We start from the raw sequence: 26514 nt of genomic DNA, 5'->3' as shown, positions 1-26514 counted from the left end.
TGATATTTGAGCAGACAAAATGGTGCAGATGTTAAACTGTATCAGACTACGAAACCTGATGTCTTAACTCTTGACTTTCAGCGCCTGCCACTCCAACTAAACTTAAGTGCCTTGGGATACAAGTCCCATTTATGGATGCTTTTCACCTGGCACACTAATGAACGGGGAAAGCTTCTGGATAAAGAGTGTCTTCTTAATCATACACTATCCTCCAATTAACAAGAGTTGTCCGTAAGACAGCCAATGCTTGACTTTTCAAATTATTGTCCCAGAAGCAGACAATAATACACTAAATGTTAAAATATCTACAGAGTGTTTCAATCAAGTATCTGCATTTAAAGTTTTGGAGATAGTAACTTGCATGCAAAACTTTAACCAGAAGTTTTATGGTCAAAAGGGGACATAATTTGACCAAAATGCATATCAGAGTTATGTGACTTGATGCAATCAACTAGTTTTATAACCCCGAAGGCACATGAGAAGTTTCAATTTAATATCTGCATTAAATTTTGTTCTGCAGATAGTAACTTGCACGCAAATCTTTAACTAGAATTTTCTTAGTCTAAAAGGCGAATTACTTGCCCAAAATACATGTCAGAGTTATGGCACTTGCATGACCCAGTGAGGTTGGTAATTGATCTAGAAAAATAAAAAATAAGTTTCAAATATATGCCTTTAAGTAACAGCTGTATGCACTTGCACGAAAATGCAGGTCAGGGTTACGGGAGTTGATGCTATCAACTAGTTATATAACCCTGAATAATACATATGTGAAGTTTCAATTCAATATCTGCATTAGTTTTGGAGTTATAGGACTTGACCCAGTGAGATTGGTAACTGATCTAGAAAAATAAAAAAAATAATTTTCAAGTCTAGAAGCCTTTAAGTAACAGCTATATGTACTAGCTTGCACGCACACTTTAACTAGGATTTTTCAAAAGTCCAAAAGGGGGCATAATTTGCTTAAAAAACATGTCAGAGTTATGGTCGCACTCTAGGAGATACAGAGTGGACACAAAATGGAAGGCTCAAACCTTCGACCCTTAGTTGTGACCTTGACCTTGAGCTGGCATGGTTGACTCATAATTTCTGCCCATCGTTTTGATGAGGTAATCATTTGACCCAAGTTTTTAAATACCTTCAAGGGGTTTAGGAGATATAGAGCGGACACGAAATAGAAGGCTCAAACATTTGACCTTCAGTTGTGACCTTGACCTTGAGCCGACATGGCTGACTCATAAGTTCTGCACATCGCCTTGATGAGGTGATCCTTTGACCTAAGTTTGATGAAAATCCTTCAAGGGGTTTAGGAGATATAGAGCAGACACAAAATGGAAAGCTCAAACCTTTGACCCTAAGTTGTGACCTTGACCTTGAGCCGGTATGACTGACTCATGGGTTCTGCACATCGTCTTGATGAGGTGATCATTTGACCCAAGTTTTATAAAATTCCTTCAAGGGGTTTAGGAGATATAGAGCGGACACAAAATGGCAGGCTCAAACCTTTGACCTTGAGTTGTGACCTTGACCATGAGCCAACAAAGCTGACTCATGGGTTCTGCACATCGTCTTGATGAGGTGATAATTTGACCCAAGTTTCATGAAAATCCTTCAAGGGGTTTAGGAGATATAGAGCAGACACAAAATGGAAGGCTCAAACCTTTGACCCTAAGTTGTGACCTTGACCTTGAGCCGGCATGACTGACTCATGGGTTCTGCACATCGTCTTGATGAGGTGATCATTTGACCCAAGTTTTATAAAATTCCTTCAAGGGGTATAGGAGATATAGAGCGGACACAAAATGGCAGGCTCAAACCTTTGACCTTGAGTTGTGACCTTGACCTTGAGCCGACAAGGCTGACTCATGAGTTCTGCACATGATATGGAGCGGACACGAAAGTGTTACGGACAGACGGAAGGACAGAAGGACGGACAGAGACCATACCTATAACCCCCCACCACTTGTGGCGGGGGATTAAAAAGGACACAGATCAACTTTGGGAAAGCATTATGTTGCTTAAAAAAATGCAAATAATAACCATATATATAATGTACATATAAACATACAAATGTATATGCTTTCTTGAGATTTTTAGATACAACTCATTTCTCTTCGTAATGACTGTAGGTAAAATATTTTCGGAGCTATGCGCGACAAAACATTAAAATGACTTTTTTTTCCAGGTCAGGGGCCATAACTCCTACAATACTGAATGAATCTGGACGCGACACCCCAGGTGCACAACTGCATATGCTGACCAACATTCCTGTAAACTTTGGTGACTCTAGGTCAAATATTTTTGGAGCTGCGCGTGACAAAACATTAAAATGACCAATTTTTAGCAAAGTCAGGGACCATAACTCCTACATGACTGAACGAATCCTGACGCGAAAACCCGAGGTGCACAACTGCATATGCTGACCAACATTCCTGTAAACTTTGGTGACTCTAGGTCAAATATTTTTGGAGCTGCGCGCGACAAAACATTAAAATGACCAATTTTTAACAAAGTCAGGGACCATAACTCCTACATGACTGAACGAATCCTGACGCGAAAACCCGAGGTGCACAACTGCACATGCTGACCAACATCCAGTAAACTTTGGTGACTCTAGGTCAAATACTTTTGGAGCTACGTGCGACACAACATTAAAATGACCAATTTTTAACTTAGTCAGGGGCCATAACTCCTACATGACTGAATGAATCCGGACGCGACACCCCAGGTGCACAACTGCACATGCTGACCAACATTCCTGTAAACTTTGGTGACTCTAGGTCAAATATTTTTGGAGCTACGCGCGACACAACATTAAAATGACCAATTTTTAACTAAGTCAGGGGCCATAACTCCTACATGACTGAATGAATCCGGACGGAAAACCCCAGGTGCACAACTGCACATGCTGACCAACATTCTTGTAAACTTTGGTGACTCTAGGTCAAATACTTTTGGAGCTATGTGTGACACAACATTCAAATGACCAATTTTTTACTAAGTCAGGGGCAATAACTCCTACACGACTGAATGAATCTGGACGCGAAAACCCAGGTGCACAACTACACATGCTGACCAACATTCCTGTAAAGTTTTGTGACTCTACGTCAAATACTTTTGGAGTTAGGCACGACACAACACTAAAATGACCAATTTTTAACTAAGTCAGGGGCCATAACTCCTACATGACTGAATGAATCCGGACACGAAAACCCCAGATGCACAACTGCACATGCTGACCAACATTCCTGTAAAGTTTGGTGACTCTAGGTCAAATTCTTTTGGAGCTATGTGCGACACAACATTCAAATGACCAATTTTTATCTAAGTCAGGGGCCGTAACTCCTACATGACTGAATGAATCCGCACGCAAAACCCCAGGCGCACAACTGCACATGCTGACCAACATTCCTGTACACTTTAGTGACTTTAGCCAATAGGTCAAATACTTTTGGAGCTACGCACAACACAACATTCAAATGACCAATTTTTTTACTTAGTCAGGGGCAATAACTCCTACACGACTGAATGAATCTCGATGCGAAACCCCAGGTGCAAAACTACACATGCTGACCAACATTTCTGTAAAGTTTTGTGACTGCACGTCAAATATTTTTGGAGCTAGGCATGACACAACACTAATATGACCAATATTTACAAGGTCAGGGGCCATAACTCCTACATGACTGAAAGAATCTGGACGCGAAACCCCAGGTGCACAACTTCACACGCTGACCAACATTCCTGTAAAGTTTTGTGACTCTATGTCAAATACTTTTGGAGCTAGGCGCGACACAACATTCTCGGAAGGACGGACAGACGGACAAGGGCAAATCTTGGGGCATAAAAAGGAGGGGTCTTCTTACATACTGACAGGTGGCGGGTCTTTTTTATAAATAGATTAGAATCTGCATGCAGTGATTATGCCAAACTGTCTTGTCAAATTATGAAACCTCTTTCAGTAAGTTTCAGGCCCAAAATCCTAATAAACATCTATACAGTAAAGTATTATTAATAATAATAAATTTATTATTTAGTGTAATAAAAACAAATAAAATAACTTACTTGTGTAATAAATCCATGTAGATATGAGAACGTCCATCCTCTTCATCTATGCACAACTATTTTAATAACTCCTTTTCCTAAATCTTGTGAATTAGAATTGATTTTCGTGTCTATTTCACTCGCAAGCACGGCTATTTTTAACTCTGTACATACATGTCATATGTCATGTCAATGACTCAATGTGTTATGTTTTATGTTACATATATTCAATGAGTAATGATTATAAAATATTTACACTATCAGTCCAAGTTCCCTGGTTAACTTAATGTACTCGACTTCCAGCTTCAGTTGTTTGAAACTCAAACGCGTACTTGCCGTACTGATTGATTCCATCAAACGTGACCACGAAATTCTCCGATGTTTTTATATATTTTTTAACGTCTGCAAATTCTGTTTCCGGTGTTATATTACAATCGTGCATTCTTACTGTCACTGAGTGTGGAAGTTTCTCTACTTCCTTAACTAGATTACGTAATGATGAACCAGGCATTGTTACCTTCAACAAGTAAACACGTTCTATATTCACCATTTCCGGTGACAGAGACAGTGACCTTTCACCTAGGTTGATACCCTTCAACCAAACGTCTTTCACTGGAACTAACAATGGTAATGTCTGCAGCAATGTTTCAATGTCACCGGAAGATTCTGGAGGACTACACCTAAATGTGTGTAGTTTACTGGCTGCTGGCAGCTCTCTCAGCAATGACGTGAACAGACCGGGTTTAGATAAATGTCCTACATTACAATCCTCTAACGGCGATACATTCACTTTTAATTGTGACACAGGTATATGGCCCAATGATAACGCCCTTAGATCTGAATGATGGGAAAAGTCCAAATTCATTCCTCCGCAGGAAATATCGTGTGTGACACAGTCTAAGTTGTACAATCTAATCTCCGCCATTGATTTTCTGTTTATAATATAATTCAGAAACTCCTTCAGCACATCGTGCTCCATCTTGAAACAATCGATATGAATTGCTCGTAACTGAGAAATATTCTGAAATGTTTTAGACAGTTCACTGGAACAAGAACTACGTTTGTGTATAAAGTTATTACCTTGCCATGTACTTGATTCAACAGTTACACATTCCAACGACTTGTTTGTCAACAACCGAATAATTTCTGCTTCCTTAGTACATTCTCCTTGGTAGAATATTTTCTTGACGCTGTGCAGGTCATCAAGTTCAAACTGATCGATAAGTTCACGTAAACAACGAATGCCTTTTATTTGGATACTTAATGACATAATATTTCTTTTATTGTGTATCACCAGATGTTTTAAATTCAAGAAGTGATTTTCTTGTTGACATTCTTCATCGATGATGAAATCCTGGAAACAAAGAGAAGTGTTGTCCGTGTTTTCTTTCAAACAAGAAATGTACATGTTTTGTATGTCTTTCAGAGGATTAACGTACCTGTAATCGTAGTTTGTCATAGATCTGTATGTTCTCGTTATTTGATCTTCACTGATTACAGACATTAATTCGCGTGATATTGAAGACATGATTTCTGCATTCATTCCACTGATGAAAACAAACACTTTCGACATATCAAGAATATTTTGTACACTGTTAAACTTTTGTTGGGCTATTTTTTTGACATCATTTTCATTTTGAGAGCAAATGTACAGGGCACAGAAATATTCCTGTACAGTTTTGTGGGAAAACGAAACTTTGGAACTTTCACTGGTTAATTTTACTTCCTTACTTTGTGTTAATATTCCTGAGAGAAGACATAATTCCAAATCATCTTTGTTTAAATATCTTTCAGTGACTGACTGACTAAATACCAGCGTGCTTTCACGTTTTTCACTGAATAATGTTTCAAATGCTAATTGTCCTAAAGCTTGCAGAAGGATGTAGTTTTTCTTACAATGTACATGTTCACTGAAGTATTGTGGGATATCACCTTGGGCCGGTTCGCGCGCCTGCTGCTGGGCTGGATATTTTTTGAACGTTCGTTTCAGGAGCAGTTCAACAATTTGGCAGTATAACACATATTTAGATCTTCCTAGATCTATTCCATCACACCATAAACACAGAAGATACATCAGTAGAAGCGGAATAACTTCCAAATCCGAAATGCCTTTACGTTTCACAGTGGTATTAAAGTCCTGAATGTGTTTTTCTTCGTCATTGTCACCAGTCAGAAGTGAGATCACATTTTTCTTTAACTCTGTAGCAGACGTTTTGTTAAATCCGACAAGTTCCAACTTTTGATCTATTTGACTTGAATTTAAACTGATAACACTCAACTTCCACGGTCTAGTTGTTGTGAGGATTGTACATTCCCTTGCTTTCCTGTGTGGAATGTCACGTGGTCCTAGCTTACAGGTGGTTTCAGGGTGTATCCACTCATCTAAACCATCAAGAATTACTAAGCCTTTACCCTTAGAAAGAATAGTTTCAATGTCGCTTACAGTTACAGATGTGTGAACTAGCCGTGGAATTATTTGTTTAACGATCATCTTATCGATGTCGCATTCCTCAGAACAATCACGTAACGACAACAAGAACACAAACTCAAACTCTGACATTGCCTGAATATCTTCCTCCTTAAAGAATTTTTCATCACTTTTGATACGCTTTTTGGCTTGACACCATGTCAACACGAGGCGCCTACTAAATGCAGTTTTCCCAAAGCCAGCATCTGCAGTAAGGTAAATTTCACGACACGTTTTGTTTTTCTTGTAGAACACATCACGGAGGGAGTTGATCTTTGATTTAATTTCGTTGCCACCTCCAAACGACCTCTGGATCTCCACTGAATTCATGTCCGGCATGACGTAAAACTTAAGTAGAGGCGTGTCCCTTTCTTCTATCAATGGTGATAGAGGCAGGGTATGATACTGTCGTCTGTAGAGAGCGATCAAATCTTTCTTTAGGTCTGAAATATAAACAAACATCGTTCAAAACACTTGTACATGTGTTACAAATTAATTCATTCTTTGGGCGACAAATTTTCTATCTTGAGGAGCAAATTAAATGGGTGAAACAAAAGAAAGATCCTGATAAGTATGTGTGGATTGTGCAGTATTTATTTCATGAATTTATGCAACACTTAGTCATGTCTACTAACAGTTCATTGTTAATTATTTGACTGAATAATATACCTCGCGCAATGGATATCATATATATGTATGTACATGTTCGTGTCAGATAAGTCATATTTGAATTATCGCCATAGCGTAAACTTAAGGTTGACCATCGAATACATTTACAATGTTTAATGTTTAAAACCGTGCATTTATATGTATGACCAGCATATATAACATGACGCAAATTCAAATTCTTGCAGGTGCGTTGCATGGGAATGGACTAGAGTGCACGATTCAATGGTCCCCTACAACTGTTAACGTGTTGCTTACAATACCTTGTTTTCAGAAAACTGATATCTGAGCTAAACAAATATGAATACAATACAACTATAGCCCGATTATCTATTTTTTAATGATATTTCTGTTATTTGATTCTTTTTGCAGTCAACTCTACAACTGCTATGGTTATTTCGTTACTTTTAGTGCAAAAACAACATGTTCTGTGACTACAAAATTCATGATTTTACTACTGTTGTTGTCATTAATAACTCTGAACTGCAACCACAGATCAAGGATCAACGCGAAATTAACCTTCAATCAACTTCTATTTCTATATACACTTAAGACTAATTTCGCGTTAAGCCCTTGAAATGTAATGTTCTTGCTGCGACCGCTGTCATAGTTTATACTGTTATTATGAATACAATGTTTCTATTGCTCCTGTTGTCGTTGTTTATTGTCTATACTGTGACTACAAATGCAATGTTCGTACTGCAACAGCTATTATTGCTTACTGTGCATACTATAATTATGAATGGCATGTTTCTATTGGAACTCCTTCATAATTTGCTAACTCTCTGTACTGCGCCTACAAGTGTCGTGTTTCTACCAGTAATGCTGTCATTGCTAACTTTGTATACTGCGCACATTCAATGTTTTTGCTTCGACTGCTAACCTTGCTAACTCGCTATACTACAAACGCCATGTTTCTACTGCTATGCGGTCATTGCTAAATTGCTATACTGTGACTACAAACGCCATGTTTCTACTGCTATGCGGTCATTGCTAAATTGCTATACTGTGACTACAAACGCCATGCTTCTCTGCTACTGTTGTCGTTGCTAACTTGCTATACTGTGACTACAAGCGTCATGCTTCTACTGATACTGATGTCATTGCTAACTCGCTATACTGTGACTACAAACGTCATGCTTCTACTGATACTGATGTCATTGCTAACTCGCTATACTGTGACTACAAGCGTCATGCTTCTACTGCTACTGCTGTCATTGCTAACTCGCTATACTGTGACTACAAGCGTCATGCTTCTACTGCTACTGATGTCATTGCTAACTCGCTATACTGTGACTACAAACGTCAGGTTTCTACTGTTATACTGCCAGTGCTAACTTGCTATACTGTGACTACAAACGCCATGTTTCTACTGCTATGCGGTCATTGGTAAATTGCTATACTGTGACTACAAACGCCATGCTTCTCTGCTACTGTTGTCGTTGCTAACTTGCTATACTGTGACTACAAGCGTCATGCTTCTACTGATACTGATGTCATTGCTAAATTGCTATACTGTGACTACAAACGCCATGCTTCTCTGCTACTGTTGTCGTTGCTAACTCGCTATACTGTGACTACAAGCGTCATGCTTCTACTGCTACTGCTGTCATTGCTAAATCGCTATACTACAACTACAAATACAATGTTTCCATTGCTACTGGTGTCGTTGCTAACTCTCTTTATTGCGACTATACAAACGTCATGTTTCTACTGCTACTGCTGTCATTGCTAATTCTCTATACTACAACTACAAATACAATGTTTCCATTGCTACTGTTGTCGTTGCTAACTCTCTTAACTGCGACTACAAACGTCATGTTTCTACTGCTACCGATGTCATTGCTAACTCTATGTACTGCGACTACAAGTTACATGTTTCTAATTATTACTCTCTATAGTGTGACTTTTAATGCCATGTTTCTATTACCATTGCTGTCGTTGCTAACTCTTTATACTGTGACTACAAAATACAAATGCTAGGTTCCTACTACCACAAAGTTCTATTGCTACTGATGTCATGGCTAAACCTCTATACAGCGACTACAAATGACATGCTCCTATTTTCACTGCAGTCATTGCGATTGGCAATTCATATTTCTACTTCAACTGCTGTAATTGCTAACTATACTGCCATTGGCAATTCATATTTCTACTTCAACTACTGTAATTGCTAACTATACTGCCACTGACACTGCCTGTTCCTACTGCCACTGCTGTCATTGCTATTGATACTGCTGCTGGCAATGCATGTTTCTTCTTCCACTACAGTAATTGCTAACTACTCCCTCTGCCAATGCATGTTCCTACTTCCACTGAGGTCATTGCTTACTATACTGCCACTGGCAATGCATTACCCTACTTCCACTCATGTTATTTCCTACTATACAGCCACTGACTACGCATGTTCCTACTTCCACTGATGTCAATGCTTACTATACTGCCACTGGCAATGCATTACCCTACTTCCACTCATGTTATTTCCTACTATACAGCCACTGACTACGCATGTTCTTACTTCCACTGATGTCATTGCTTACTATACTTCCACTAACTACGCATGTTCCTACTTCCACTCACGTCATTGCTTACTATACTGCCACTAACTACGCATGTTCCTACTTCCACTGATGTCATTGCTTACTATACTGCCACTAACTACGCATGTTCCTACTTCCACTGATGTCATTGCTTACTATACTGCCACTGACTACGCATGTTCCTACTTCCACTCACGTCATTGCTTACTATACTGCCACTGACAATGCATTACCCTACTTCCACTCATGTTATTTCCTACTATACAGCCACTGACTACGCATGTTCCTACTTCCACTCACGTCATTGCTTACTATTCTGATACTGACTATGAATGTACCCGCTCGCTTAGCTTAGTAGGTAAGAGCGTTGGTCTACGGATCTTGGGGTCGCGAGTTCGATCCTCGGTTGGGGCATATGTTTTATGCTTACTATACTGCCACTAACTACGCATGTTCCTACTTCCACTGATGTCATTGCTTACTATACTGCCACTAACTACGCATGTTCCTACTTCCACTCACGTCATTGCTTAATATACTGCCACTGACTACGCATGTTCCTACTTCCACTCACGTCATTGCTTACTATACTGCCACTGGCAATGCAGTACCCTACTTCCACTCATGTTATTTCCTACTATACAGCCACTGACTATGCATGTTCCTACTTCCACTGATGTCATTGCTTACTATACTGCCACTAACTACGCATATTCCTACTTCCACTGATGTCATTGCTTACTATACTGCCACTAACTACGCATGTTCCTACTTCCACTCACGTCATTGCTTAATATACTGCCACTGACTACGCATGTTCCTACTTCCACTCACGTCATTGCTTACTATACTGCCACTGGCAATGCAGTACCCTACTTCCACTCATGTTATTTCCTACTATACAGCCACTGACTATGCATGTTCCTACTTCCACTCATGTAATTTCCTACTATACAGCCACTGACTATGCATGTTCCTACTTCCACTCATGTAATTTCCTACTATACTGCTACTGACTATGCATGTTCCTACTTCCACTGATGCCATTGCTTACTACACTGCCACTGACTACGCATGTTCCTACTTCCACTCACGTCATTGCTTACTATACTGCCACTGGCAATGCATTACCCTACTTCCACTCATGTTATTTCCTACTATACAGCCGTTGACTACGCATGTTCCTACTTCCACCCACGTCAATGCTTACTATTCTGATACTGACTATGAATGTACCCACTCGCTTAGCTTAGTAGGTAAGAGCGTTGGTCTACGGATCTTGGGGTCGCGAGTTCGATCCTCGGTTGGGGCATATGTTTTTCGTGACTATTTGATAAACGACATTGTGTCTAAAATCATTAGTCCTCCACCTCTGATTCATGTGAGAAAGTTGGCAGTTACTTGCGGAGAACAGGCTTGTACTGGTACAGAATCCAGAAATACTGCTTAGGTTAACTGCCTGCCGTTACATGACTGAAATATTGTTGAAAAACGTAAAACCCAAAACAAACAAACAAACAAAGATTATGCATGTTCCTACTTCCACTGATGTCAATGTTTACTATGCTGGCACTCATTGTTTACTGCAACTGTAGGAGAAATAACATAAAATCATGACGGCTAGTCAAAACGGCAGCAGTAAGGTACCTCTGGCTAAAACCAGTGTATCTATGTTCACTTGTTTATCGTAATATTGGATTTAAGTAAAATGGTCAACAAGAGCATCCAATCTGAATTTTATTCGAATCAACAGAAGTAGATTGGAAAAGAAGAATCGATAAAAATAATCACAACAGTTAATTTTTCATTTTTCTATTTAGCAGCCGACACTTAGTCTAAGCGCCCTATACATGTATATTCAACATGTTAACAAGGAGAAGAATCAAACGTTGCTTAATAGAAAAATTACCGTGTTTTTTCCCCGTAAAGTCTACATACCTTTAATCCAGATTTATTTATTCGAGTAAATCATTTTATTTACAATATTCTATTGACTAACGTACTCCGTAACCAGCGTTCAATGAAAGAAACACCAGGATTTATAAATAGTGTCGCTTGACAGGTGTCAAAATATATGGAAACAAGAGTGAAAGTTAAAGAGACGCTTTCCAATCATGCTTCGAGGTTAAAAGAACATTTTGTTTCTTTTTTTTTTTTAATCTTGTATTTTTGCCTGCAAAGCCACATACATGATTATATCTCACACGTTTGGCTCTTGGAAGATTTTTATTTGTCTCTAGGTCGCTTCTACTGTGGTACAGAGCTTCCATAAATTCCAAGTCTAAAATAAGTGTGGTGTATGCTTCATGTAAATGGAAGACTTAAATAAAATCGACAATATATGACATTTAAAAAATATATTTGTTTTCTTTTTTTATTAATTTGGTGATAGTTTTCTTTGTTTAGGTACGTGTTTTACACGGCCCTTTTAAATTTCAGTATATACATTGTACATCTCTTAAGACTATTTCAGTTCATTCTTTCAGCAGTACATAGGTTTCACATAAAAAATTGAAAAGTCAAACTAAATATTCCAACCTCTAAGCAAAGTTCAAATTAAGTATGTACAGTCTGCGATAAAAACGACGGAAATAAAAATGTATAGTATTGCTCCTTTTTATCCTGCACAGCAAATAACAAAGTGTGTGTGTGTGTGTGTGTGTGTAAATTAATCAAAACAGGTACTATATAATGACATTTTGTTTTAAACATGTTTTAAGAAAAATACTTGATCAAATTGAAAGCGCTATTTCCCGATGCATACATGGCGCTAAAAGGAGGTTGAAGTGATGTCAACATAATACCGATGTGATAATTTACGCATTGTTAGTCTATGGTGGCTTTTTTCTGCCACAAAATTTGGATCATTGCTTAATCATGTTCACCTTGTGACACTTATCTTCCAGATATAAAGTCTGGACAAAATATTTATCTATTGTCGTTACGTCGCACCGATCAGTCATAGGTCATAGCAATTCACTGATGAGTTTTTTTTTTGTTTTGTTACCGTTTTTACATTCATCATGTAAGGCGGGGTTACACAGTCCGATTTTGTACACTGATACAGAGTAGGACATGATCGACACAATGTCTTATAATAGTCTGGAGACAGCCGCCCAGATCGAACTCCGACCGCGACCGTAACACTTTGATGGTAGACGAAGACCCCAGGTGCCCCTCCTGCATTATTTCATCACGAGCGGGCACCCGGGTAGAACCACCGACCTTCTGTAAGTCAGCTTGGTATGGTACACATATGGATGAACAGCAAGAAAATATTGTATATCAGATCTTTTCATTGGACAATGTCGCAACTTCTTGTGATTTGTCAGTGAAGGACTAACTCACATGTATACAAAAGTTCCATAGCATGACAAGGCAGACAACTCTTATTAACTTACTGAATCTATCTTAAGGTCGGAGGATTTACCTCCCTTAACAGAAGAAGACTGCTATCGCGTACAATCATAGACAATTTAGGCGAGGTCGCATACCATATTGAAAAGTCTGAAACTGAACTGATTTAACAGTACATTGCTGTATCAGGGACCCGGAAAATAGAAGGGAAAGAATGACGAAATGATGGTATTAAATATGATGTTAGGAACGATTCAAAAATGAAGATAAACTTTCATTTAAAAATTACTTGTGATGAACCAAATGTTGATCTTTGATAATATTTTTGAACCTAAGGTTTCTTTTCTTTAGTAAGTTTGTTATTAAGTAAAATGTGTACACGCCCTTCTTATTTCTATAAAGAAAATCTGACCGCTATCGATTATTGGTTGGAGGAATATTCTTCAGTATGGAGAAAAATCTACGTGAGTATTGTAGCTCAAACATTACGCATTTAGCTCCGACAGGCATGGATGAGAAACCATACGTTACTCCCACCCCCACTCCATCCACACACATCCACATAGTTTGGATGGTTGATAAGATCTACAGAAAGTTAGAAACTTATTTCTCTTAAAATTTCATAACTATTGTCTAAGCTTAAAATAATACAGCGCTCTTGCATAGTTTGGTAAATATGTACATATTTTATAAATAAATATACAATGCTGACAGCATGATTGTCTTAACTAGTTTGTGTTCATTTTGTGCATTAAAAATTTGTTGATATCATATTTCAGTTACAAGAAGACAGGATGAAAGGCTTAAATATTAGCAGGACAATTAATTAGTGTAAAGCAGAGGTCGAAATCGTGGATGCATTTTTCCACAAGCTATTCATCTTCACGTTTTTGCATTCTTTCAGTCGTTGTTACTAGCCGTAACTACAATCTATGATCAAATTCATCACACGTCATTGGTTACGTTTGGTAGTTGCTAGCTGGAACTAGAATCTTTAATCAACATCATCACACGTCATTGGTTACGTTCGGCAGTAGCTAGCCGGAACTAGAATCTTTGATCAACATCATCACACGTTATTGGTTACATTCGGCAGTTGCTAACTGGAACTAGAATCTTTGATCAACATCATCACATGTCATTGATTACGTTCGGCAGTAGCTATCCGTAGCTAAAATCTTTGAACAGCATCATCACACATCATTGGTTACGTTCGGCAGTTGCTAGCCGGAACTAGAATCTTTGATCAGCATCATCACACGTCATTGGTTACGTTCGGCAGTAGCTATCCCGAGCTAAAATCTTTGATCAGCATCATCACACATCATTGGTTACGTTCAGCAGTTGCTAGCCGGAGTCAGAATCTTTGATCAGCATCATCACACATCATTGGTTACGTTCGGCAGTAGCTATCCGGAGCCTAAATCTTTGATCAGCATCATCACACATCATTGGTTACGTTCGGCAGTTGCTATCCGGAACTAGAATCTTTGATCAGCATTATCACACGTGAATGGATACTTCTGGCAGTTGGTAGCTGGAAATTGAAACTCTGATTAGCGTAAAATAATCACTGCATTGAGTGATACTTTTTGAGCGGTTGATTAGTCGGAACGAAACGGAGAAAAACTGTGATTAGCTCTACATCTTCACACGTCATTGGATACTTTCGGCAATTAATTTAAACATACTTTTATTTTATTCGATCAAGTTACATAGTTGCAATATACAATATGAGTGATATGCTTTCCAGCAGAGTATGTATATATTTTGGTTCCGGGTAATATACAGTCCTTTATGAAAGTTAACTAAATATTCGGTAGCTCTGTCTGCTGCAACGCAACGAAAACAGAAAGAAAATAATTTACCAAAAAAAAAACAACAAAAAAAAAAACACAGCAACAACAACAACAAAAACATTCTTTATAACCAACTCAATCCCCCGTAAACCTAAACACTCTCCGTCCTTTGTGAAATTGTCTTATCACCGGACAAAGAAAAATACAGGTACACACATCCCTTGAAAATTAAACCAATGATCCACAGGTGATGTCACTCGTTGGAGAAAATAAGAACTTAACTTAATGACATTTGTCACTTTTAGTACATCGGCGTTTATATTTTATTTTATTAGTTTTTATTGATTAGGCTTAGCGTGGTTCTGGTGACATCATAACAGGAACTTGGTTCATACTGCTGCGGACAAAGGTGTTCTTATTTCATTTCCTTGCATTTTCCTTTTATTTTATTGGAAATATTAAAAAATGAAAAAATGCAAGAAACACGTTATCCTGTTCATTTACTGATGTCGATTTAGATCATACTGCGAGGCTGGTATTTGCACAGCGAGGCTCATTTCGACATGTCATCAAATCTTTTTTAAATGTTAAAATATGCAGGGCTTTTTTTGCAGTTTACTATGAAAGACGAAAGATACGTACCATAAAATAAACAGACATATTACAGAATCTGATTTCAACGAACGAAATGCCTTGTAAATTTTTTCCTAATTCCAATATTAAAATTGTAATGCTGTTTATGTTACGTTTACTTGAAAAAAATCTGTTTAAACTAACAAGCATTTAAATGTCTATGGAGTATATGTTATTTATATGTAGATCTATAGAGTAAAATGCAGATATTTATTGATTAATGCGTTGAATATCACAATTTCTGGCACAGACTGAAATTTCCGGTAGTTTTACGCATGGCGGCAAAACCCAACTTGTACGACATGCCAAATGACTACCGATTCTTGCGTCGGCTATAAAATGTTGCTCTTAGTTCCTTACAGGCGCTTTAAGCTTTATTAATAAACATATATGCATTATCATATCCCACCCACTTAATATAAATAAGTACAGGTTGGCAAGTCAATTGCGAATTTTAGGTCGACCATATGGAGTATATGAAGAGCTGTCCTATCACTCCGGCGTCGGCGTCGGCGTCTTTCCAAGTCCCCGCCTTGGTTACCAACTTTGAAGTTATTTTTTACACTTTCCCTTTTTCTCCGTTCCTTTATTTTATTGATGGATTTGCTTTAAACTTAAACCTTATCACCACTCTCATCATATAGCACAAGGGTCATAACTCTCACACCAATACTAGTATTTCATGAATTATTCCTCTTTTTACTTGGAATTTCAAGTTAAAGTTTTAATATGCTTTCACTCTATCTTAGATATTACTAAATAGATTTGACTCAGACTTAAAATGGTTGTTCAATCGTATCACCCACATTATGTGACACAGCGCCATAACTCTTGCGCCAATTTTTCATGAATTATGCCCCCTTTAGAATGTAAGGTTAATTTTGAAGCTTTTTCACTTTATATCAGTTATTACGAAATGAATTTGATTCAAACTGAATTGAAGTAGTTGTTCCACATCATCACCTACATTATATGACACAAGGGGCATAACTTCTACACCAATATGTCTTGATCAACAATAAGGTAAAATTATCCCCCTTGAAATCACTTGGCTGTGCGGTATCAATATTTTATCTGGTTGATATTTTCCAATAGAAACAAAGAAGGACTTTTTTAACAAATATTATTTTCATTAGAATGAACGCACACTATTTATTATACTATTGAAGTGTTCGTCTTTTCTTCTTTACAAAGATATAAAAATATTTATTTAAAAAAAGAATTAATGCTTCCCTTGGCGATTAAAAATCACCACTATCAGTCTCCTTTTACGGCATACAGTTATTGAACAAAATAAGCAAAAACCTGTGATACATAGCTTTTTCTTTTCCCTGCAGCCACTTTATTCATCATTTCCGAATATTTATTATCATAATGAAGTATTCTACAGACAATAAATATTTTTATATGTTTTTGTTTTGAAATCATTTTAATGTCTTCTTGCTTCCCTAGACGTTTTAAAATCGGTGATTTTTGTGAAAAACTCTTCGTTATTTCCTAACGATTAATCGAATAGTTACAATTACATCTTCCTTTATAGTTACAATTACATCTTCCTTTACAAAAAAATGTATCTACTATTTACGATTACACCTGGCTTTATCTGTTACTAACGCGCACGCAGGCACGGAAACGTACGAACCCGTCCGAAGTTTAGCTGCCGATGATACAGAAAGAGCTGATTGTTAAACAGGAGTACTATCATTAATTGGTAATTTGTACTGCATACAACAATATGAAAAAAGAAAGAAAGAAAGAAAGAAAGAGAGGAAATTAAAGCCTTAAAATTTCAGGAGTTAAATATACACAAATAGAAAAGAAGCTAGAGTATTTAAATATATAAGTTACTGTTTGCTATTCACACTTATAAAGGAAGAGAGAGTATGTCAATTATCAAAAATTTTAAATGATTCATTTTCAATAATACTGCTTTCCGACAAAGTTAATAGCAAAAGGAGCGGTAAGTAATTAATTAACCAGGTGTGCACCTTGGAAAATATGTTTTATTAAAATAATGTATTGTAGATAACCATAGAAGTGATAATGACAGTGTGCGAATAATTCATGACATTTGATGTTTTGCCTCCGAGGAGCTATCAAACAAGATTTTTGCTCATTAAGAAGGAATAATTTTTAAAATTGCCTTTACTCTTCTTTTTCTTGAGTGACTTGTAAACGCTTAGAACGTGAATAAGATCCGACCTGAAATCGTATGCAACCATGGCTTCTTCGATGTTACTCAGATGTAAAGTGTGTTGAATTTCAGTTATATTATACGGTGTTCCGTTTGGGCAATCGTGACTTTTTATTTAAAACTAAACCGCGATGCACGATGGTACGATGACGAAAGCGCGATGGCGCGATGGCACGATGATGAAACAACGATGGTACGATGGTGAAAACGCGATGGCACGATGATGAAATCGCGATAGTACTATGGTGAAATGTCGATGTAATATCGCGTTTTTATCATCGTACCATCGCCTTTTCACCATCACACCATCATGCCATCGCGTTTTCAACATCGTACCATCGTGCCATCGCGTTTTCATCATCGTACCATCGCGGTTTCACCATCGTACCCTGGCGTTTTCACCATCGTGCCATCGCGTTATCACCATCGTACCATCGCGCTTTTCACCATCGTACCATCGCGTTATAACCATCGTGCCATCGCGTTTTCCCCACGTGCCATCGCGTTATTACCATCATCTCATCGCGGTTTCATTATCGTACCATCGCGTTTTCATCATCGTGCCATCGCGTTTTCATGATCGTACCATAGCGTTTCCACCATCGTGCCATCGCGTTATCACCATCGTACCGCCGCGTTTTCACCATCGTGCCATCGCGTTTTCACCATCGTACCATCGCGTTTTCACCTTCGCGCCAACGCTTTATCACCATCGTACCATCGCGGTTTCACTATCGTACCATCGCGTTTTCACCATCGTACCATCCCCTTTCGGCTAGAAAGGGATAGTTCCGTGCACTTGAACTTGTCAACAATAGATGAATGTGTCTAAATGTCTTTTGTGAGAAGAAATTTACCACTTAGATTCTGCTGTTTTGCAAAATGTCTTTCAAAATGTTCAGTACTCAGCTCATTAAAACTATGTAAAATCTTCAAGGCCACGTCCTTTGTATTTATGTATGCATGAAAGTAAATAAAAAACTGGATGCAATAGTTATTCTTGTTAGGATGTAGAAGGTACATAGTGCAATGTGAAAAAGAGATTTATTACTGACACATATACTGTATTACTGCGCATGACCACCGGAAGGCGATGGTACGATGGTGATAATGCGATGGTACGATGGTGATAACGCGATGGTACGATGGTGAAAACGCGATGGTACGATGGTGATAAAGCGATGGCACGATGGTGAAAACGCGATGGTACGATGGTGATAATGCGATGGTACCATGATGAAAACGCGATGCCACGATGGTGAAAACGCGATGGTACGATGTTGAAAACGCGATGGTACGATGATACCATGGTGAAAACGCGGTGGTACGATGATGAAAACGCGATATTACATCGACATTTTACCATCGTACCATCGCGATTTCATCATCGTGCCACCGCGTTTTCATCATCGTACCATCGTTGTTTCATCATCGTGCCATCGCACCATCGCGTTTTCGTCATCGTACCATCGTACATCGCGGTTTAGGATTCAATAAAAAGTCACGATTGTCCAAACAGAACACCGTAATATTAAAACAAAGCATAGGTCTTGGGAATAACTAGTACTAAACGCCCACTTTCTGTAAGAAAATAATACAGGGAAAGATGCTGACGTATGTTATGAAAAAATTAAAGCGCTGACAGCACAGAAAGGTTGAAACACGCATTTGATGTGCAATAAATCATCTGCTTTAACAGTTCAAGTCAATTTAACGAAACAGTTTAACCATTTGCATGTAACATTATATAGTAGAAATTCAGCTCTGAGTAAAACCATCAAGTGTCTAGACACACACTGACAAGTTCGGTAAGGCAACCCTATATCGACTTAATTAAAATGGTGCAATGATACCAATGAGAAATATAGTGTCTTTTTCATTAAAAACAAAAAGTATTCTAAGAGAATATAGATAATTAAAATATTAGATTCTCTAACAAGACCCAGTTTACTTTACTATTAAACAAAGATCGTTAAAAATTGTATGTTATTGGTCAACAAATGAGCCTTGCCATGAGATAACCAACATAGTGGGTTTGCGACCAGCATGGATCCAGACCAGCCTGCGCATTTGCGCAGTCTGGTCAGGATCCATGCTGTTCGCTTTCAAAGTATATTACAATTACAGAAACTTTTAGCGAACAGCATGGATCCTGATTAGACTGCGCGAATGCGCAGGCTGGTCTGGATCCATGCTGGTTGTAAACCCACTATGTTGGTTTTCTCATGGCGCGGCTCATTATCATTTTTCTTCCGTCATTATTACGTCAGAGCGTTAGACGGAATAGCGGCGCTCTGGAAAAGTAATCAACATAATTCATTGGCACATATTTGATGGATATCGTCAATGACATACACTATAATCCGCGACAACTCGTGTATAAAACCCAAAACAATGATTTTATTCAATGACAAATCACTGTTTGGGATATATAATTTCTTAATTCATATTTAACAGACAAGGCACTAGCGATCATTCGACAATAACACCAACAACAACAAACAAGACTTTTAGATACCTGGAAATAAATGCTATATTTCTTGAGAATGTTTTGTAATTTAATTACTGACTAACTATATGTTACGGAAACACATGAGAATTAGTGGTTTTTACTCCTTTTTAACGATGAGAACTGAAAAACGTTACTGTCTAGATTATAAGTATCTTTATTATATACCTATATAAGTTCTGTAAAGATCTGCTTGTATTTAGTCACAATCAAATATGAACAGACCGACAAAAATTCCGTATTGTACCTTTTAATTTCTGTATTGTACCTTACGTATTGTATGCTGCTGGACTATTTTCATTAATATGCATGACACAACACATTTCTATAAAAAGCGAACTAAAAACTTAACTATGTTCCATTTAAAGCGCTTTCGAATTTCATGAAATATTTTATTAAATAACATGTTTTAAACGAAATGCCACATTGCACAAATGTTTTGATCAATTTATACACATACTGAATTAGTTATTCGCTTTGCTGAATAATTCGCAATAATTTTCGCTCAAATTGAATTCTGCCGCAAGACGTATTACTGTGAACTTGCCTATTCCGAACCAGTCTGTAAATTGACTCATTTCCAAGTTTTTAAGCAGCCATCGCGCATACGTTAAGAAAAACCGTAAGCTATGTTTTGGTTTTATATCTAATACATTAAACTAATAATTAATTGCTGGTAAATGTTCAAGTTATTCTTACATAATACATATTTGCAACATTGTCCAAATGCTATATTTTTTCTTATGTGGAAATTTGACGAATGTAAACAAAAATGTCAGATTCAAAGAGCGCTTGCGTTCTAGATTTTTAATGGAATGAAACGGAAGGGAGATTAAAAAGAAGGAAATTTTATGCTCTTTCCAGTCATATATCCCACATTAAAACATCTTGACCATTGAGAGGCCTAAAGAGGAATATAGATGGCATACATTTTGCCTATTCCGAATCACACATTTTCAGTCCTATTCTGCTGCATGTTGTTTAAATATTGCAGAAAAAATGCCGATTCAATGTGTCCAAAATTTAATTTATGTTATTATTTTTACCCATTGCCAGATGTTAAAGAAAAAATGCGGAGGAATTATTATACCATGTGACTATTTTATTCACATGAAGGACAAGACCGCCCACATGAATAGCATATTTCAATAATGCCAGAGGAGGATGTTATACCTATCGTTTTAGTCATTTAAATGACCTTAAATGCGATTATTTCTATTCCTGACATAAAATAATAAAGCATTGTTTTGCTATAAATTATTTCTTAAACATTGAAGATTTCGTTCAAGAACAAAACAAGAATCAAAGTGGTAAAGGTATATAATAAAAGGGTCATTATAACAGTAGCTAGCTCTGAGACTTTGTATTCGGCTCTCGTGGATTTTGCAAGGTGGGATCACACTCGGCGCATGTGCGCCCGTGAGATCTGATCTGGTAAAATCCACTCGAACCGAATACTGCATCCCAGATCAAGCCACTGTTATAATAACGCTATTATATTTGATACGCGTTGAACACGTTGATTAAGGCCCCCACCATAGCTCCATTGGTAACGACTGCCAGACAATTTCTTTAATGCCGCGGCGGTTCGAGTTTGATTCCCGACGTGATCATGTTTGTTTTTTGTTTGTTTTTTTGCTTTTTGTATGTGTTTTTTATTGTTTCTTGATTCGGCATTTCTAAAATAGTTTAGAAACAAAAACTCATACTGAAATGTTCGTAATATGACAAATTCAATTTGAAAGAAAGACCATTTAAGCCAAAATCTGAAGGTCATTGCGCTTTTAACAGTTTGAAAGATAATGTCATAAACGTTACTTTAATAACGCTATTTTTATGCTAGTTTGTAAACCGCCAGTGCAGGCCGTAGCCACACTGAGGCACAGGCAGGCCGGTGCCTTCCTGTTTTTCTACCAAGAATATGTGAAAATGGATATTTTAGTTAAGTTGGTCTGCAGTTCGCAGTTCGCAGTTCGCGTTTCGAATTGCGAACTGCAAACTGGTCTGCAGTTCGCAGTTCGCAGTTCGCGATTCGAATTGCGAACTGCAAACTGGTCTGCAGTTCGCGATTCGAACTGCGAACTGTAAACTGGTCTGCACTTTACGATTCAAATGTCAACGTGCAGTCTGATCAACAATGTACTGCACATTGCAGACAAGAATGCATTTCACAGTTGGTCTGCAGTTCTCGTTTCGAATTGCGAACTGCAAACTGGTCTGCAGTTTGCGATTCGTGTTGCGAACTGCAAACTAGTCTGCAGTTTACAATTCAAATTTCAAAGTGTGCAGTCTGATCAGCACTGCCCGGCAAATTGTAGACAAGAATGCATTTCACATTTGGTCTGAAGTTAGCAGTTCGCGTTTCGAATTGCGAACTGCAAACTGGTCTGCAGTTCGCGATTCGAATTGCAAACTGTAAACTTGTCTGCGCTTTACGATTCAAATGTCAACGTGCAGTCTGATCAACACTGTCCTGCGCATTGCAGACAAGAATGCATTTCACAGTTGGTCTGCAGTTCGCGTTTCGAATTGCGAACTGCAAACTGGTCTGCAGTTCGCGATTTGAATTCAAACTGCAAACTGGTCTGCAGTTTGAGATTCATATTGCGAACTGTAAACTGGGCTGCAGTTTACAATTCAAATTTCAAAGTGCAGTCTGATCAGCACTGTCCAGCGCATTGCGGACAAGAATGTATTTCATAATTAGTCTGCAGTTTGCATTTCGCGATTCCAACGGCGAACTGCAAACTGGTCCGCAGTTCGCGTTCCGAATTGCAAACTGCAATCTTGTCTGCTGATTACAATAAAAATTTCAAAGTGCAGTCTGATCAGCACTTTCTTGCGCATTGCAGACAAGAATGCATTTCACAGTTGGTCTATAGTTCGCAGGTTGTGTTTCCAATTGCGAACTGCAAACTGGTCTGCAGTTCGCAGTTCGCGTTTCGAATTGCGAACTGCAAACTGGTCTGCAGTTCGCGATTTGAATTCGAACTGCAAACTGGTCTGCAGTTCGGGATTCGTATTGCAAACTGTAAACTGGGCTACAATTTACGATTCAAATTTCAAAGTGCAGTCTGATCAGCTAACTAATACAGATGGATAACTCTAGTTATACTAAACGGTGTTATTTTATGCTAAAATCTTTAGATAACGTAGGTAGAATCACCTGGGCTACTCAGGTCAAACACTTCTTATTTTGTATGGTTTGGGTTATGTTTGGGTTTCACATGATGTTGGAAATATTGACTACTTCGTTAGTATTTTTTGTCAAAGACTCATAGATTGTCATAAACAAAACTGGAAAGAGTCTATCGAAGAATCAAGTAGATGTCACCATTATAAACATTTTAAAACTTTATTAAATACAGAACGTTACCTTACAATAAATTTGCCATTTAAATACAGACTAGAAATGTCAAAATTTCGTTTTCAAGCCATAAGCTGCATGTTGAAACTGGTAGGCACAACAGTACACCTTTTGAATCTCGTATCTTCGTATCTGCCAATTTTATTATAATAGAAGTAACACTAGTATTGTTGAATGTGAATATCATGCTTTTTTTCAATGTGAGAAATTTAGTGAGATCCGTAATCAGTATCTTCTTAATTGGTATTCATCTGACAGAAGTATACAAAGTTTTTATAACATACTTAGCTCTGATAATGAAAAGGTGTTATATCTAACAGCATTGTATCTTGAGAAACTCTTAAATAATGTTTGACCTGTTAAATATGATATTCAGCAGCCTATGTTTACTAGTCAACTGTGTGCTGAACCTATGAATATGTATTTTAACTTATCCGATTGTATATGTATACATTTTGTGGAATCACAACAGTTTATATATTTACTTACTATATATTATGTAGTGTATTTTGGGCCGGAGGCCTTTGTTACATTTCATAAACTTTTGACTTGGCTTGACTTGACTGTCCAGCGCATTGCGGACAAGAATGCATTTCATAATTAGTCTGCAGTTCGCATTCCGCGTTTCCAACTGCGAACTGCAAACTGGTCCGTAGTTCGCGTTCCGAATTGCAAACTGCAATCTTGTCGGCTGGTTACAATAAAAATTTCAAAGTGCAGTCTGATCAGCACTTTCTTGCGCATTTCACAGTTGGTCTATAGTTCGCAGTTTGTGTTTCGAATTGCGAACTGCAAACTGTTTTGCAGTTCGCAGTTTGCGATTCGAATTGCGAACTGCAAACTGGTCTGCAGTTCGCAATTCGAATTATGAACTACGAATTGCGAACTGCGAACTGCGAACTGCGAACTGCAGACCAGTTTGCAGTTCGCAATTCGAAACGCGAACTGCGAACTGCAGACCAGTTTGCAGTTCGCAATTCGAAACACAAACTGCGAACTATAGACCAACTGTGAAATGCGCAAGAAAGTGCTGATCAGACTGCACTTTGAAATTTTTATTGTAATCAGCCGACAAGATTGCAGTTTGCAATTCGGAACGCAAACTGCGGACCAGTTTGCAGTTCGCAGTTGGAAACGCAACCTGCGAACTGCAGACTAATTATGAAATGCATTCTTGTCCGCAATGCGCTGGACAGTACTGATCAGACTGCTCTTTGAAATTTGATTCGTAAATTGTAGCCCAGTTTACAGTTCGCAATACGAATCCCGAACTGCAGAGCAGTTTGCAGTTCGAATTCGAATCGCGAACTGCAGACCAGTTTGCAGTTCGCAATTCGAAACGCGAACTGCGAACTGCAGACAAGTTTGCAGTTCGCAATTTGAAACACAAACTGCGAACTATAGACCAACTGTGAAATGCATTCTTGTCTGCAATGCGCAAGAAAGTGCTGATCAGACTGCACTTTGAAATTTTATTGTAATCAGCAGACAAGATTGCAGTTTGCAATTTGGAACGCGAACTGCGGACCAGTTTGCCGTTCGCAGTTGGAAACGCGAAATGCGAACTGCAGACTAATTATGAAAAGAATTCTTGTCCGCAATGCGCTGGACAGTGCTGATCAGACTGCACTTTGAAATTTGAATCGTAAATTGTAGCCCAGTTTACAGTTTGCAATACGAATCCCGAACTGCAGACCAGTTTGCAGTTCGCAATTCGAATCACGAACTGCAGACCAGTTTGCAGTTCGCAATTCGAAACGCGAACTGCGAACTGCAGACCAGTTTGCAGTTCGCAACTGGAAACACAAACGGCGAACTATAGACCAACTGTGAAATGCATTCTTGTCTGCAGTGCGCAAGAAAGTGCTGATCTGACTGCACTTTGAAATTTTTATTGTAATCAGCAGACAAGATTGCAGTTTACAATTTGGAACGCGAACCGCGGACCAGTTCGCAGTTGGAAACGCGAAATGAGAACTGCAGACTAATTATTAAATGAATTCTGGTCCGCAATGCGCTAGACAGTGCTGATCAGACTACACTTTGAAATTTGAATCGTAAACTGCAGACTAGTTTACAGTTCGCAACACGAATCGCGAACTGCAGACCAGTTTGCAGTTCGCAATTCGAAACGCGAACTGCAGACCAACTGTGAAATGCATTCTTGTCTGCAATGCGCAGGACAGTGTTGATCAGACTGCACTTTGAAATTTGAATCGTAAACTGCAGACTAGTTTGCAGTTCGCAACACGAATCCCGAACTGCAGACCAGTTTGCAGTTCGCAATTCGAAACGCGAACTGCAGACCAACCGTGAAATGCATTCTTGTCTGCAATGCGCAGGACAGTGTAGATCAGACTGCACGTTGACATTTGAATCGTAAAGTGCAGACCAGTTTACAGTTCGCAATTCGAATCGCGAACTGCAGACCAGTTTGCAGTTCGCAATTCGAATCGCGAACTGCGAACTGCGAACTGCAGACCAGTTTGCAGTTCGCAATTCGAAACGCGAACTGCGAACTGCGAACTGCAGACCAACTTAACTTATATAAAATGGATATGTTTTGAGGCACCATGTTTTAAAGCATAACCGAGTTGAGGTACTATTGTTTCATTTTATTTTCTTTTAACTATTTTCTCCCATTTGTTTTTAATATCACGAATAATTACACTATAGCATACTTTATAGCATACAAGCTATGAGCCCGTTAGTTTATATTCCAGCTTATACTGTCTTTGTAAGTTGGTTCAAGTTCTTTCGAAAGACGTTTTATAAGACGTTGTCAAAAACTACCATTCTAGCATAATATGAATTTTAATGTAAAATTTAGATCAACTATGAGAGATCTGTTTCTTCGCGCATGCATGGCGCCAACTGTTAGGTCGTCACGCTCTTTGTTTATGCACGTCAGGACCGGAAATGGCAATACGACTTGCAG

At 38.3% G+C, this 26514-nt stretch overlaps 1 protein-coding gene across 8 annotated transcripts in view; it reads right to left on the bottom strand.

The window, feature by feature from the left end:
- LOC123527447 (uncharacterized) overlaps positions 1-26514 on the bottom strand; it is a 166228-nt gene that overhangs the window by 21987 nt on the left and 117727 nt on the right. For 7 of the 8 annotated variants that reach the window (XM_053523415.1, XM_053523413.1, XM_053523416.1 and 4 more), the window contains one exon: positions 4066-6954. In XM_053523415.1, the coding sequence (XP_053379390.1) occupies positions 4328-6954 (2627 nt within the window). In that variant the 3' untranslated portion in view covers positions 4066-4327. Of the gene's footprint in view, positions 1-584; positions 843-4065; positions 6955-26514 lie in introns of those variants that run through there. The other variant, XM_053523420.1, reaches the window with a different exon arrangement.

This window comes from Mercenaria mercenaria, chromosome 14 (assembly GCF_021730395.1).
Source record: "Mercenaria mercenaria strain notata chromosome 14, MADL_Memer_1, whole genome shotgun sequence".
Taxonomy (NCBI): Eukaryota; Metazoa; Mollusca; class Bivalvia; order Venerida; family Veneridae; genus Mercenaria; species Mercenaria mercenaria.
This window is presented reverse-complemented; position numbering and strand designations above follow the sequence as displayed.